Raw genomic sequence first — 18,314 nt, 5'->3', positions numbered from 1 at the left:
GGACTGTCAGTTATATTTACTTGTCACTTCTATTACAGCTATATATAAATCAATATTAATCATAAAATATGTATAATAATAAATTAATTGTATACCTATAGCTTTAAAAATACATTAGAATGAACTAGAAATATAAATTCCTCTGAAAATGTTATCGAAGTCACCATAAAATATTCATAAGATCGAATTTAAATACCACCTAATTTTGAGTTATAAATTATCTGAGTATTATAAAAAATATAATTATACATGTATGTTTATATTTTTTTTTTGACCTATGGATATATGTAGATAATATATATAATTAATTTAGCAAAACAAATAACTACATTCAATGATATTATGCATAATAATAGTAATAACATGTTTGTAACTCTCCTTTAAGTGTAATGCTTGTGCCGAGGGGGGGGGGAGGGGAAGAGTATATAAGTTTTGTATGTACATTATGAAATATGACGTTTTACACGAAGTGATATTTATAAATGATATTTTTAACAAATGAAAAAGTTATTTTAACTAATTACAATGATGAATTTATTTCATTCATATTTTAATTGTATTTTTTAGACTTCAATAAATATGTATTGCTAAAATTATAAATATTGATATTAAGTTGGTTACGATTTTGGGTAATGGTCATGGTACGAAACTTTTAAATGCTAGCGGTTTATTGAATGTTATTACATAAATATTAAATATTTTCTTTATAACAATTATTATAGGAATGATTCACCTTTATCTTAAATCTGTATAAGTTTAATAGAATATTTCTGAAATATATAATTTATGAATTCATGATACATTAGGTCAGAAGTTCCAAACTTGTTGACTCACGGCACCCTACAGTATTTTCTAAACATCCGGAAGCGTCATATATTAGTAGTATATCGTTTATTTTTATTTATATTTTATAACATGGGTTTTCTTTAGCTTGATATAAACACAACAGGTGCATTATATAAACTATGTTATTTTGTTAAACACATACGCTATTAATAATATTAATATTATCTTTTGTAAAATCAATTTTTTTTAATTGTGAAAAATATGTATGATTGCTTTATATTTGAAATAATTTCAGGGCACCTTAGTTTAGAACCTTTACATTAAGTTTGTTCTAAATAAACACATGCATTATTATTGCTATACTACACGAACTTAAACAATAGACATTTGAATTGTCTATATTGAGTACTTTTTAGTCAAAAATATGTGGGTCATTACTCATTACATATTATACTATGTACATATAATATCATAGTGCCAGTGGAAAACTGATAGAAGCCAAGTAGTATTTATGAGTTTATTAATAAATTGCATTGTTGACTTTAAAGTTTAAAAATTATAGTATCGTAATCCTATTAATCTTTATTGATACAATGTGTTATGCAAAAAATGGTCAAATTTCGAATTTGACTGACTTTTTAACTGAAACTATTTGTTTTTAGAGCTAAATTCAATATGTAAACAATAGATAACACTTAATTTTATACACAAATTTGAATTAATGTCATTTACTAAGTAATAAATTATTCGGTGAATTTTGTGTTCCTTGTAAGCAAAATATCTTATTACAGTTAGTTGTATATAGGTACAACAAAAAACGTTTTTTTAATAATATTTCATAAATTTTTGTTCTTGAACTATTTACTACGACAAAACAAAAATATATAGTCAAAGTTTCAAAATTTGAAAGTTTTTTATTAATAAATACATAACCATCGTGATATGTGTATATGTGACTATTTGTATATGAAATACGTAAAAACTTATTCAATGTTAAATCTAAAAATTTGAAACAGAAATACTAAAATGTTTAAGTTGGTTCCTACTTCCGTTATTTTAATTTAAAATATTTTTGAATGAAATTGTAATTGTAAAACTTTTACACTAATAACAAAATTAATTTAATACATAGAAAATTAAACCATTTATATCAATACGATTATTTTCGTTATCCTAATTAATTTATATGCTGTTTTTAATATTTAGCAATGTTTCTTAGCTAAAAAAGGTTTTGTCTAATATTTAATAAATAAGTACCCAATTGATTGGCATAGATGTATTAATGTAGGCACCTGCTCATATAGAATAAACATTAATATAACTTTGTAGGTACCAATCTACTTTAAAGTTTAAATTATGCATAATAATGTTTTAGTCATGAGTAGAATAGATAAACGAAATAAATATTCATATATACCTAATTATACAAATGCTAATTAATTTAAATAACGGTGTTATCGTATATACTCTATAATATACATTATTCTTGACCAATATAAAGTTTTTTATGATATTCTACATTTCTTAAAATATATATTTACTTAATTTTGTTTCTGAATAATGAACACACATTATAACTGATAATAATATTGTATTTTTTTATGAAATATAAATTTCCAATGAACTATAGTACTATACAAAATAGCGTCTTTATAACGATGTCAATTCTTAGCGTGACTTAAAAAAAAAATCAATAATATCCCCCAGGTGTTGAAATTCACAAAAAGAGGCCGATATATGGATTTAAAAGAAAACTGTTTTCTATTCCATTTATTCGGAGGGAGGTAAAAAATAGGTATTTGAAAAATCGAAATCTATAATACAATATAGATGTGTGGCCCGCAGTATGAGTGGTACTTTTTGGTGAATACTGACACTCAATCATCCAAGAACAATAAAATGCCCAAAGAAAAAACAACAAACGTATAAAACTATAAAGTCAGTGGATGTAATTAAAAAAATATTTTTATCAATATCAATTTATTATAACCATATTGAAACCCACAGTCCTATGCAATGTACATTAGGCTGCAGTACATAATATGTTATACTATTGTATGTTTGTATTTTGGAAATACTATTTTCTTTATCGATTATTTTATTTAATGTAACCTGCAATATATAAATCACTACGGTATACAGTTGTACAATATTAATTTTTCAGGGGTATATAAAATATTTTTTTTAAATAATAAAAAAAAATATGTTTTCAACGTACTTGAAGTAAGTTAGTAAATAATTACTAAACATCACTTAAATATTTTATTTTTTAAAAGAAAATATCTAATCATTAAGTGGTTGGTGCACATACGTGATCGCTGACCATTTTGATTAAATGTATTAACAACAAAAGTACTTCTTAACTAATGACTAAACTACAATATTACAGTTAATTGTTCAACAATTAATTTGTTTTAATCAATTATACATTATTGCTATGATTTCAATACACAAATAAATAGTGGTCGCGGGATAAAGACAACAATAACAACAACAAAGACGATGATGACGAAGACGACAACATTAACAACGTCAACGTGGTCGGGCCATGCACGGTGCAGCAGCGTTGGAAGAGTTGCGCGACCAACGGTTGGCTGACGATGATGTTCTTGGCGTACTCGTTTCTGCTAACCGTCCGAGTACATTTCACGTACTCGATGATGGTGATGATGATCTTGCCGCTGGTACCGGAAGCGACAGACCGGCCGCTGTGTCCGGGCGCCATCCTAAACGTGGGAGCAAACTCCACAACCGTGGTGGCCAGGCGGCTGGACTGGACGATCCGAGAACAGGCGTTCACGATGGGTGCGTACTTTTTAGGCACACTGGTGTCCACTCTCCCGGGTGGCGTGTACTCGAGTCGCGGTTACGAGCGCTCCATAATGCTGTGGTCCATGGGCATCACGGCCTCCACTTTGGCACTGGTGCCGGTTGCGTTCGTCCAGTTCAACAGTTGGGTGGCCGTCACGTTCCTCAGGTTCCTGCAAGGGTAAGGTCAGGTCAGATTATTAGCTTAGGTTCTTTCTATACAGGACATCGGCTTACAACATGTGCTACACGTGTGTGTAAGAAAAAAACATATGCGACTACATTATTATAGTATGGGTTGGTATAAGGAAAAGTGGAGGCATTGACCACTGACCAGTCAAAAAGTTAACGTCAAGTTGAAACATTAACGAGGTATTTAATCTACTGATCAACTATCTGCCTTATATCATCGCTTTCAAACTTATATTTTTCTAGTTGATTTTAAAAATAATTCAATGGGTACCAAATTAATAAAATAAATCATGTTCATCTAATTGTATTAAAGTAATGCATTGTTTGTGTGTGTAAGCGAGCCAAGTCTATCGCACTTGTGGTTCTCAAATTGAGCGCATGATTCTATATCCGAGGATGTGCATCTTCAAAGCCAATTTTTTTAATTTCGATTTTAAAGAGAGTCCCCTGAAAGGATTTGTTGGCTCGCGATAAATGTATCATTTTTTTCATAAGGTTTACAGTACGAGGTCAAAAAGTACCGAGACAAATATTGTTACCGCTAATCTAGGCACGATAACGTTTTAAATTATATATAGATATATTCCCTACATATAAGTGAATATTTTAAACAAAACCCAAGCCACTAGTTTATCTCAGTTTAAATTAATATATGGTTAAATCGAATCAGTTTGTTTTGTTTGTTGTTTTGCGATATGTTCGAACAAAATGAAAATCGTTTAACGATTTGTCAATACCTTTAAAATCGTTCTATCGATCCGAATTTTATAAAAACATTAAGCAGGTGGCGAGACATGGGTTTATGGGTACGATCTCGGTCATCTCAGTGAAAAACGTCAAAAGTCAAGACAATGCTGATTGTTTTTTTGATATTTAAACTATTGTTCATTATGAATTTGTACCCCATGGATAAACAGTAAATCAAGTATTCTACAAAGACGTATTAATACGTTTGGGAGAAAAAATGGCAAACAAGAACCTGATTTCTTCACCACGACAATGCGCCAGCCCCTTCGGCGCTGTCAATAAGTGCATTTTTGGCTGATAAAAAAAATTGTTGTCGTCCCGCACCCTCCCTATTATTCTGTTCTGGACCCGTATGATTTTTTTCTTTTCCCTAAACTAAAATGTGCACCAAAGGACAACGATTTCAAGATGTAGAAGAAATTAAAGCCAATACGGCAGCAGAACTCAAAGTCTTAACTTCAGAGCAGCTTCAAAGGACTTTCGGAAAATAGCAAGAACACTGGGACTATTGCATCAGGAGGAGAGTATTTCGAAGGAAATATCTTTAAATAATGTATAACTTTAATATTTATTAAAAATAAGATCCGGGTACTTTTTGAACAGACCTCGTACGTAAAATAAAATAGTTATTATAATTTTTTTTTTTTTTTTTTTCAAGGAGAGAGCCCTCGGCGACATAGGCCATTGGGTTTTTGTGTTGTATAGGTTTGTATTGTAGGTTTTTGGGACGGTAGGGGGGAACACGTGTGTGTTTGATTTGGCAGAATTTCGAATGGGGCACCCGTAGGTTTCTGCCATGCCCCGGGGGTGGGGGATGACAGCACTTGTTCTCCGGTCACAGCGACTTGTCCGGAGAAAAATGCCGCCCGGTGGCCGAGGATCGAACCGCGACCGGCTGCGTCGCAGCGGACGCGTCAGACCACTCGGTCACCTCGTCCCCCAGTTATTATAATTGTATATAATTTTAGACCTATATTTTATATTTTGCCTAAATCAACCGAATGACTGTGCTAAAAATAAAAATAGTTAACATTTAATTGAGTCCATGACAGAGTAAATCCACTGGCATTATCTATTTTGTCTAGTGCAATGTCATGCAGCTTTAGCTAGTATAATATAACCGTACGATATAGCTACTATTATTTTTTAATTCTAACTATGAAATATTTTACTTTTTTTTTAAGCTATATGCAATGATTTTCTAAAAACAAAATAAATATGCTTTCCTTTATTTAATAATTTAGATTTTAGTTGACCCTAACGTGCGATATTGCACAACCTAACCACTACTGCTGGATTTCAACAAGATCAAATGTTAAAATGTTTTTATTTAGTTATTGTTTAAACAATTTAAAAGATAAATAGCTATAACTCCGGTGTGTGGCTTTGGTGGTAATTAAAAAATGTATTAATTAAAAAATGTATTAATTTTTAACTCAGTTAAATTAATATTTTTAATAAAATATAATTTTTATTTCAATTTATTGTTTGTTAACTATAATTAGCTTACAACTGAACTTTCTAAGCATTTTATTTTTTACTGTCTGAAGTTGATTTAGATTGTTTTCATTAACTTTCAGACCTTAGTATTTTATAACCTGCGATTCACATATTTTCCTGTAAGATATATTATTCCAATATTGCATACGTTGTTCAGCACTACAGGTATATTATTGTATGAAATAATCTGCGCATTCCATGAGTTGGATACTTACGTGAAATTCTGCCCATTACTTTAGCTGAGGAATTTTTAATTTTAGTTAATTGAACGTAATAAATTAAAGATAACAATTTTGTGGTGTGTTCGTTCATATAATATAACTATTGCGGATGGGGGGATATGATGCATCTCCGTGGATATTTTACATGGGAAAAATGTATTGGTTTTAGTTTAATTTAATTTAATCATTTTATTTTAATATTACTACGCACAGCTTGAAATGTCATCAACAAAGTTTGTTAGATAAGTGCCTAAGCGCATTGCGTTTGAAGGGACTTTTTTTTATCCACGTCTGTCACAGGCCACGTCAATTTTTATCTTATAAATGCCGTTATACAAAAATCAATTATTGTACTCTAATACAATTCTAATGTATATCATAATAATTAATAACGACTCTCAATAAAATATTAACCACTAATCATAAGTCTGTTGTATTTAAGTGTTTAAGTACTGCAGTTTACGTTTTTATAATATTTTAGTAGATTTAAAGTTTTTTGATATTTTATTAGAAGTAAAATTAATTTTTAACATATAGATTAAACTAATGTTTCAAGTGTTGACTTAGATTTGAATAATACACAATACATCAAAAGTTATCAATATGTTGAAGTATGTTGAATAATTATCTCAAAAGTTAAATAACTAGAGATTTTTTTCATCAACATTTAATCATGTGTGGAAGACATAATTTGTATTAATATCTCATGAAAATGAATACAGTATAATATCAATAATCAGTCATCAACTATCAATTAATTGTATTTATGTTTATAATCATATAAAACAGTTTATTAAAGTTTATCCATTTCGTAAACTGATTTAATGATGCGGGAAGTGCAACAGGCTCGTGCATTTATCGGGCCAGGTAACTTGATTTTTTCTGAAAATGTGATATCCATTACAAATATTTCAATAAATGATTATAGGTACTAAATGGCTACATTTGTTTATGAACAAATTAGTATTACAATGTCAATATTTGTTCACTAAAAATAAAAACTAATGCTGATTATTTCATTCCAAGTTATAAGAAAATGTGATATTCATTGTGGGAAAATTATACTATTAATCTTTATAGAGTTCAAATTATTTTCACCAAACTCAAATTTTTCACATGCATTGAACTAACCAGTATGTAAACTACACTTAGGTGTATTGTTGTATTACGGAGGGAACAGAACCACGACCGCCATGGCCATGAAATGCCTATCCATGACGCCGTGTCATCATAATGTTATTTTATCATTGAAATGTATAAGCAATATTTAATTCAAGTCATATCATTTGAATCCATCATTATCTATCCTTGGCCGTGCTTTAAAAGAAAAATCTTTGAGAGATCTAAACCACACAAACACATTATTGTAGATTGTATTTTTTACACCAACTCGAAAATCTATAAATATGCTCTAAAAATTAATAAAACAACCCAAGACTTCGTTGTATAAAAATTAAGTTAGTAGTTTTCGATGTAGTTTGTTTTTGAGTTATAATAGTATTACATTTTTAAGTATAGATGAATGGAGTGGAGAGTATGGGTACCCTTTATAATATTATGATGGTACATTGTACGCTAATCTAAACTTTAAATTCGTATAACTAATATACTACCTTCTTTACTAAAATTTTATTTTTATAGATAAAAATACTTCAAGTAATATTCTATTTGATATTATGAAATTAAAAAATAAAAGTCGTTATTTGCAAGAGTGAAAAACTCAATAAATAATAGCAATAAAAATAATATAAGGACCATTGTTCTGTAAAGACTTAAAATGTTATTGATTTTATGTTATTAATTTTTAAATGATAGTGTTTTTGAAATAATAATTGTCTTATGTTAAATGTATCACCCCGTTTATAAATAGAAGTTATGTCACATTACTTGGTAGGTACCTACATTGATACTAAACAAATTAAATAAATAAATAAGGTTTAAAAAAAATTTAAATTCTATATTTTTGTGTTTCCACAATTTTTATTTTACATTTGCTTCCTTTTCAAACTCATTCTATTTTCAAATCTTCAACTTCAAGTATTATAACAAAGTATTACTAACAAAATTAACTTGAAACTGATCGACAGAGCAATTAACTCGAACGAAATCGATTAACACCGAACTAGATTATATGTAGGGAGAAGATAATGCATTGATGAGATAAACGAAAACATCTTTATTGTACATAAGTGATTACTTAGGTAACTGTTATATCCGAAGATAATTTCATGTATTATTTAATAAAACGAAAATAGAAAATTATAGTTTCCTGTCCGTGTTAACAAAACAAAATGACAATATGGTTTCCAACTTTTGTCAAAAATATATGTTGTGTTAGGTAATCGAAAAACTCGAATAAACTGAAGAAACCAAAAAAGTCCTAAGTTAGAGCCTTTTCGGGACCGGAAAATTACTGTTCGCATTATCCAATAATTCGTGTTAACCGGGTTTGCGTTAACGAGGGAGTACTGTTGTATGTAGGTAGCTAAACGTGCGGTCGAGAAAACACAAATTTAATAGGATTTTACGATGCTATTCTGTCACGGGTTACATTAGAGGGGTACGGAAAATGAGCGTATTCCGTCCGTGAAAACCGTCAAAACGACAGTATGGTTCCCAAAATTAGTCCGAGGTGAACATGACGGTGTTAATCAAAAAAATAATTAATTCGTGCAAATCGAGGAATATAACAAAAAAAAATCCTGAGTAATAGTATTGAGCCTTTTTTAGGACCCAAAAAATACGTTTCACACTATCCAATAATAATATTCATATTTGTGTTAATGATGGGGACAGTGAGTACTCTAGTAGGTACCAACGATTGCGGTGGAGCAAACACAAATTTAATAGAATTTTAGGATGCTATTCAGATAAGAGCATAAGGGTACCTAAAAGTCTTAACGTGGCGCAGTAGTATGTATTATATTACCTATACGAACAACAACAACAACAACAACAACACCAATAATAATAATAATAATAATAATAATAACTTAATTATTCGGACGAATATTTAAGCTTCGAAATACAACCGTGGATTCAATACGGCCCTGCCGGCGCTGTTGGGTAACACCGACACCCACGAACCCGAGACATCCGCCCACACACTTTTTTTAGATGATTATTATTAGATGTTCTCATTGTATAACAATGTCATTAAGTATTTTAATTTATAATGTTATTAACTTCACATTTTCCACTCCATAAAAATTCGTTTTCATATCGACATCGTATTTACGACCGACTTAACCACTATCAGCACCCCCTCCCTTCCATTTGACGTATCCTCTAGCATTTTCTGACAGCTGATTGTTGAGTTACTGTATTCTGAATACTTCATTATTATGGCCAATTCTAGAATTTCGAGTTTTTCGTAATTCTCTATCTCGATTCTTCGTATTCATTATTTTTTTTTCGAGTGATTATTTTGTTTGACTTAAAATGATTTTGCGTAATAAGATACATTTTTATGTGACAATATACTTTGTCAAATTTCTCAGTTGTGGCTATGACGTAAGAGAAATAAAAAAATAAAACAAAAAACTATAAAATAATATAAAAAAACTAACTATAAAATAATGAGATGGTTACGACATATCCATCTCAGTACATTATTGTTATTCTAATATTTATTGTTTTTCAAACAATACTTAATACATTTATAGACTTGGATAATTATTGTGCACTGATTATTTATTTGATAAACCGAAAACGTTTTTGATCTAAATGAAGAATAATTATAACAAATATATATATATACATAACCAATATAGTTTGTTATGATATTTAATTTAAAAAATAATAATAAATAATTAAAATTCTCTTAAAAAGGTCTAAAAAAAGAAAATATATCTAAGATTGAAAACAATGCGGATTTAAAACATATGAAACTAAAAATCAATAATTTACATGATATGACAACATTTTTTCTTAAGCATTTGTATATATTTTATATGTTGGTAAATTTTTTTAACTTGACAATAATATTATTTATTTATAGATTTTGTATTGTAATTTATTATAACATGGCCGTAAATTGTATATGAGTCTTATCGTAAGATATTGATTAATCGGCAAGATAAAAAAAAAAATGTAATTAAATTAAATTATTTTTATGAGTTCTTGATCACTCTATAAACACTATTGTTGGAAACTCGAAATAATTTATCAAACACAATGATGTACAACAAAATATAATCAACTAATCAACTATACTTACTTTCTTACTTACTACTTACTACTAACTACTGATATGTGCGGAGCGAGACAAGTGACTGTCAACAACTATTGAACTATCCATAATTAATAATTTCATCTTAGTCTAAACACATACAATTTTAAGTACCCATACTCAATATATATTATGAATATATTATATTATATTATATTATAAATATAAGCCATAAGATATTGTTTTTAATCAACGAAAAATAGTTAATAGTATTATTATGTATAATGAAAATTGAGAGACACATTTAATTTTAAAAAAACAATTTTTTTATATGTAGGTACCTATCTAAAGTAATTGCATGTGAAATACTCGTAAAAAATTAAGATTCATGTGGGTTATACTTAAGAGCTAACGTAGATATGGATAAAGATAAAAATAAACTAGGTAACGAAAAAAATATATATAAATATATTAAAAATAGGATGATTTGTGTACAAAATATAAAATAACCTACCAACAATTTTGTTTTATTTTTTTATTAAATTATTGAAACAATTTGCTATTATTATTTATCGATCATTCTCACATAAATGCCAAATTATAGGTTAAATTTAAATATTTACTTCAAATATCTCAAATGAAATTGGGAATATATTTTAAAATATATTGTTTATTATAATTATATAGAATTAGCTATTTTATATTAAAATATTCAAAAACGAAAATTTCATAACATAATTATATGCGAGTTATGAGATTTTATCTTTCCTTTTTTACAAAATAATGTAATTTCACAGCGAATATTAAATTTATATTTTATATATTTTCAAAACAATAAAAAAAGAACAATACACGAACCACTAAACAATTGTAGAAAAATAATGGGTAGGTTTATATTTTTCAAGGTTATTACTATACCTAATATATTTTTGTACAAGTCTTCGAGATAAGTTCTATGTTAAGCGTAAACACATTTATTTGTGTACTGTCTGTTAAGATTTTAAGCGATTCCCTAAATTCTTGATTATTTTGAGTTGAATGCATTGTACGAGGCCAAAATATTATAAATATAAGCTAAATTAAAAATATTTCTCAGCTATATTTATTCATAACTCCAATGATGTTATAGCTAATAATATACAATATTATGTAACTGTGTGTTTATACATTATACAACGGTTGTGGAGAAAAAAAAATCGATTTCGATTCAGTTAAACCGTATGTAATATTATTATGTTCTTATATACTGCATTATGAATGTATTTATTTGAGACAACTTATTTTTATTTTTATTTTTATAAATATTTAAATTTTGTACTACAATCCTATCACGTATACTCAAATCAGAGGATTTTTTCAAATGTGACCTATGTACACATTTTTTATTTCTCTTATAAATTCTTAATCTTAAAAATCTGATACAGCGACGTTTATGTTACGACCCACATTTTTCTATCCTAGATTTTTCTAGCATTCTGCCTTGTATTCTGAATTCTTAAACGGACCATCGTTTGTTAATCAGTAATCACAATGCAAATTCTATGTGGTTTTTTTTTGTTACCTATGCTACAACTCACCATTAATATGAGCATGGCACCACGTGCAATTATTAAATAACTAAATTTATTAACTCTAGACTAAGATAATGCTCATAAATTGATCTAACTAAACTAAAAGTCATTATAATTTATTTCAATTTTAGCTAAGGCAATCGATTAGATAATTTTAGTTATTTTTCTCGTTTTTTTAAAACTATATTGTTAAAACAATAACTGTAAATTATATGTAGTTAGTATTATTTTTATACTTGCTTTCGTATGCTTTAGAATTTAATTAACGAAAGAATATTGAGCATGTTATGAACTAGGTATGTGTTTAATATTGTTGTAAAAAAAAAAAAATATTAAAAAATGAATTGTTAATTAAAATAACATCTTTAAAGCCTTTCTAAAATCTTTTTAAATATAATAGTTCCCTGTCTAAATTTCTATTGTTAAAATTTTTTTCATGTATTTACAAAAAGAGCTCAACTAAAGTAGTAGATAATCAGGATGGACAAGTAAATTCTCCGTTTCAAATTATGTGATTAAAAACTTTTCAAAAAAGTACCTGAACAAATATAATATTTATAAAAATCTAAAATACAAAGTCTGAGAGAAACAACCTCCGGGTTTAATTTAAAAGTTTTCTTTTGAAATTTAACCTGAGATCTTTTATACATTTAAGTAACAATTATTTTACCATTTGAAATTTAATTACATTAACCTAAATATTACACCTAATTAATTTTCGGATGACTTTATGTATCTATATTATTCTATTATACTAAATTAATTAAAAGTTTTCGTTCCACAAACAATTGACAATTGTTTTCAAAATAATATAAAATACAAATCGTCTTCAATAGACAATAATAGCATAATTCTACAATCACAGACGGTATAAAATATACTTTGCTATGATTTCATAATATAGTCTGTGGGAGTTATATTATATATTTATATCTACCTGTACTTGTATATTATGTTATGGACAAATATTTGTACACTTTTTGCTTATTACGATATCAGTAGAATAAGTTTTAATTGTGTTCAGTTATTTACGCCCACTGTTCACGCACTCTCGAAATATACTGAATGCTCCAAAATATAACATTTATATACAGAAGCAGTTGTAATACATAATTTACGATGATTAAATAACTGCAAGCAATATTTGGCGATTTTAATCTGTAAAATCGGTTGGTCCGAAAAATAATATCTGTTTAAAATATAATAATGTAACAGTAGAGTAATAATTTTGATGTGGCAGAAACTGTTATGTTTGTAGTGACTAGTGACGGATATATACCTCACTTATAATCTCATATAACCAGGATAACCTATCACCATAAACTCTCATAAGATTACATTATGCCTACCTAAATAATCCCCTTCAAATGATAATTCAACCAACCTCATAATATAACCTAACATTATTAAATCGATTATACAGATTACAGGGTGATTATTTTTTCACGAACTTGGCAATATCCCAGAAAATACAAAGAATATTTAATTTTGAGATTACATAAATCGTAAACAATTTTATATTTTGAAACGTTTAAGAATAGTAATTAAAAATAATACTTTAGGTATACTTCCCGGAACATTACAAGCGAGAAAAAAAAATAGTAAATACACTAAACAAAAACCGCCTGTATGTAATACACCTAGTCAGTCGAACAGAGCATATGACTAACGTAGAAATAATCTACCTATATAACAGATAGAAACGATTTATAAAATGAATAATATGTAGATCATATATTAGTCATGGATGATGTGCATTACCTATTATGTATGCCGACCTAGAAATAAAATTATTTTCTTTAATTGTGTTGATTACTCGAATAAATTGTTTGATCTCTGTTTGTTTTAATCTTGTTCAATACATCGATGTGATGATTGCTTTTTACCAAAAAAAATATTATGATCATCACCTGTTTCGATATCGTGTATTCGTGTTGTTCAGGTGTGCGTTCGGACCTGCCGGGTCGTGCGGCGGGACTTTGGCCGGTAAAATCATACCGAAAACGAACATTATCCTGTACTCGACGTTCATGTTCTCCGGCACGATGTTCGGTGGCTCCTTCGGGCACTTGTTCAGTGGAATCGCCATACCTAACATATCGCATGAAGGCAGCTACTTGGCACTGTCCGCCCTCGGATTCATCTGGGTGGCCGTGTGGGCGACCATGATTCATCTCACACCTTACGCCAGTGATGTAAACAACACCCCCCGGTCTGCCGCGTTCATCTCGACAGCTTGGACAGTAATCATGCGATCTATGCCGTTTGTCAGTCTGCTGAACGCATCTTTCGGGTAAGGGAGACATGGCTGCTGTATTCAATATACTTGATTATTATTATTGTTACAATTTCTAAAAGAGAATTCTAAGTAGGAAATTGCGTGTTGGGGATCACAAGTAGGATATTCAGATAGGATGAGTCGAGAAAGCTGGTTTTAATCCCCTTGCAGCATATTTGTTTTGCGTTCTACTATGCACCGTATATTATAATCTGTATATCTTTATAGAACGGATATTCTACCAAAAGTCGTTGTAAAGTTTTTTTTCTATAAATATTGATTTGATACTTATGTAGGTACTTTGCACTTACTTCAACATGAAATGGGGCCAATGGGGGTGAGCATGCTTGGTAAACCCCGTATTAAATATACATTATACTCAAATGTATGTTCACACTTTTTTTAACAAAATTTAAAGTATATTGTTTAAATTAAATTACAAATGGTTCCCAAAAAATTAAACGAAAGGGTATAGTCTACTCCATTACATTTACCGATCATGTTTAAAAATATAATAACATTTAACTACTTGTCAAAAATAGTAATTTTATACATTTTAAGTATATCCAATAATAACTGTTTTTGAGGAGTTCAATATAGGGAATTTTCTAAGTATTAGTATGTGGGTTGTTTATATTTTTGCGAAGTAAGAAATCTTTTTGTCAAAGCTATCAATCTTTTAGCAACTTTATGAACAAACCGATACCTGTTTAACCGATACAATGTATAATGTAATGTAATATGTTGTGACCACGAGGACTAGGATAGTTTGTATAGCTTGCATAAGATAGTAGTCCTACTTTAGTAGGACCTAATCCCTGGTAATTACCCCTTTTCACCAAAATGTATTATAATGTTATACATTCAAAATATTATAAAACAACTAAAAATTCTTTCTCATTTTGTATACATTTACACAAATTGTATAAAATCTACACAATTCATTTGATATAGTATAATGTATTATGTTATAACATAAATTGTTTCATATGACTTATTAGTTATTGTCATTATTATGTGTATGGAAACTATGTGGAATAAAAAATACCATGTAGGTGTTTATGTATTATTATTTATGTAGAGTGGCTTTTTCTTATTTGAGCCATGTATAGTTAAGACTTAAAATTTAAACATACCATACTATCTTATAAACAAAAAAATTATCATTTATTTTTATACACGTACATTCGACATATTATATTAGGTATATTAAATTCTAATGGGTACCTACCAAATATTTATTACTGGCGTATTTAAGTAAATATGGAGTATAAGTTTAATAGTTTTGCCAAAATAAGTTGATAAATATATTGGTGGAAACAGGAATCAAACCTTTTTTAAAATTAGCGGAAAAGAGCCATGGAGAAAACAGTATTTGCCCGAATCCCCTTGATCCTGAGTTACATTAATTGTGTTTAGCACATTAAAAAAAAACTTTGATAATATATTATAGACATGATAAGTAGGTAGATAGGTAGGTACAAAGATATTACACTAATATCTTGTTATTCAAATACTTCTATTTTTCAGATTCGGATTTTTATACAACTTCATCACTACCGGGATACCGATTTATACTGCCAATGTCCTAGGTGGCGATGTTGTAAAAAACGGCATACCAGTATTTGCGACATGGCTAATCGGTTGGATCACGTCTATAATCGCAGGAATCTTAGGCGAGTCGTTGGCGAACATTGACACGATTACGAAAACAATGATCAGGAAGATGTACGTAGGAATTGTGTTAATCGGATCACCGTTTATGCTCTTGGGCGCCTTCCTCTCTGGATGTAACGAGTCGTATGCCAAAACATTTATAAGTATGGCAGTGATATTATTGGGCTTTGAACGAAACAGTATTCGGATAAATTCTATGGACTTATGTCCCGGTAAGTAAAAAAACACAATTTCATTGAATTGATATACGTGAAGTTAGGTATACGCCTTATACTCACTATTCTAAATTGATAAGAGTCTACTAAGATAGATGTTCTATACAGGGTGATTTCGCCAAGCCCTTCACTTTTTCCTTCAATAATGCGGTTATTAAAAATCTGATTTCAAAAGTTAAATAACTCAAAAACTACTAGTCTGAATTTTGATTCTGACGAGTCCAACATTTTAAGAAAAATTATCCTCTAAATAATTTGCAGTAGAAAAGTAGAGTTGTAATTTGAAAAAATATTAGTTTATTATACCTCCACAGAATCCTTCTTAAACAGTACAAAAATCATAAGAATTTAAAAATATGATATCTAAGTATAATTAAAAATTAGATTTTGAATAACTACATTATTGAAGAAAAAGAAGTTAACCACGAACATGCTTGATCAAACCCCTTGTATAGCATACTATATTATAATAATTATTACTAACTGTTCAGTAAAATTTCTTGTCTTTTCGTGAAAAACTACCCAACCATAATGTATTGATTTTAAAATGATTGTACAGATAGAATATTGTTTTTAAAAAACTCTAGTAAGTACTCATATATATTCTATTTATATTTCTTCTATTTTTACTTAATATCAACGTACCGTGTTAAAAGTTCGTTATAGTAATAACAGTAAGTAAGTAATAACGTATTATTATAATATCCATATTAAACTCATATAAAATATATAAAATTCTAATCATAATTTATTATTCTGATAAGTCTTTATTTATTGGATACACACACACTTGAGCGCTTGTAAAAATACGCTTTTACTTCATAAACACTTTTGAGGAGAATTTCATTGAATTTCATTATTAAACAATTTCAGGTTATGTGGGAAGTCTAATAGCAATGTGTGATGTTTTTTACTCTATGGGAAATGTAATTGATTCGGTGGTGATTCGATGTTTATTAGCAGACACCATGAACTGGTGCGTAACATTCCAGGTGACCATCATTCTGTCAATCACGTGTAGCATACTATTTCTATTGTTTGGCTCCTCAACACAACAATGCTGGGATGAAAGATACATACGTCCGTAAACGTAAAATAATGGCGTTTAGACGACTACCGTACTGACCGAGCATAATAATAATCTTCGAGTACTAATAATTTTATTAAATTAATTTTTATTCAAAAAAATTCTCCATTGAATTAGTAACACAATTTTTTATTTTTTTATTTTTGCATAGGTACCTACGGCAAGTATAATGATCTAAATGATATACTGAGTGTAAAATTATTAAGCCTCTATTATATTTTAAATCAGCCCATGTCCCATACGTACCTAATACATATGTCGAGATTTTGTGATCATAATACGCAATATAGGTATAAGTACGCTTAAAACAATGTTTAAACATGTTATCTTACATTTGTATTCAATTTGTTGCACGAAATAACTTCATCATCACAATCTGCCGCCGATCATATCTGTTTACTTACAGCTTAATACACATTAATAATATATGCTACTCGGAACAATTTTTAAGGAACTTTTGTAAACATTGGGTGACTGCCAAAACGATGGAAGTCGGAACTACTAGGAAAAAAACACGTTGCTTGTAATGAAAAATAAAACTTTAATATCATTATATATCTAGCCGCAAATGTATTGGAACGTTTCCAGGACGGGCACCCAATTATTCTTTTCGTTTTTGGCAATCCACCTTTATACAGTTATTCAGATTTCAGGTAGTTTTCACAATAATATAAAACCCCTAAATAATGTTATTTATCATCAGCATAAGAACATTAGCTTATATTGAGTCCACAAGGCATTCCGATATTATAAAGTATCCGACTTATATTTCATGACAACATTGTTGTAAACCTAAGTGTTTAAACGATGGCGCCAAAAATCATTATATAACTATTATTTAAAAAATGAATGTGAGTAAATATACAATGTTCCATGTCTTCATGTATATAATATTAAATTTATAAATATTTGAGTAAGAAATGTTTATCTGGATCTCGGAGTCTCTTTGATTTCAAATGTGTATTATCTCTTACGTGTAATTAGTTCTTAACAAATTAGGTGTGTTTTATGAAAAATAAAAACTTAACGCTTAAAGTATAATGTTATTGTCTTTTGACCAA

The 18,314-nt window shown here is 28.8% G+C and overlaps 1 protein-coding gene across 1 annotated transcript; it reads left to right on the top strand.

Annotated features, from left to right (window-relative positions):
- Positions 1 to 2,616: 2,616 nt before the first annotated feature.
- Positions 2,617 to 17,364, top strand: LOC111042137 (putative inorganic phosphate cotransporter). The gene is made up of 5 exons (XM_022326658.1): positions 2,617 to 2,709; positions 3,249 to 3,775; positions 13,939 to 14,289; positions 15,805 to 16,163; positions 17,040 to 17,364. Exons 1-5 carry the CDS (start codon positions 2,617 to 2,619, stop codon positions 17,252 to 17,254), a joined length of 1,545 nt encoding a protein of 514 aa, XP_022182350.1. The 3' UTR covers positions 17,255 to 17,364.
- The last annotated feature ends 950 nt before the right edge of the window (positions 17,365 to 18,314 follow it).

Source organism: Myzus persicae, unplaced genomic scaffold (genome assembly GCF_001856785.1).
Source record: "Myzus persicae strain clone G006 unplaced genomic scaffold, MPER_G0061.0, whole genome shotgun sequence".
NCBI lineage: Eukaryota > Metazoa > Arthropoda > Insecta > Hemiptera > Aphididae > Myzus > Myzus persicae.
Note: the sequence above shows the minus strand (reverse complement) of the source record. Positions and strands in the feature narration are given on the sequence as shown.

What these genes read in the sequence shown, in the direction of transcription:
- LOC111042137 (XM_022326658.1), top strand. Translation starts at nt 2,617, where the DNA reads ATGTGTGGCCCGCAGTATGAGTGGTACTTTTTGGTGAATACTGACACT. An exon ending in CCAAAGAAAAAACAACAAAC is followed by an intron (nt 2,710 to 3,248) that starts GTATAAAACTAT and finishes ACAAATAAATAG; the next exon opens with TGGTCGCGGGATAAAGACAA. An exon ending in CTGCTGAACGCATCTTTCGG is followed by an intron (nt 14,290 to 15,804) that starts GTAAGGGAGACA and finishes TCTATTTTTCAG; the next exon opens with ATTCGGATTTTTATACAACT.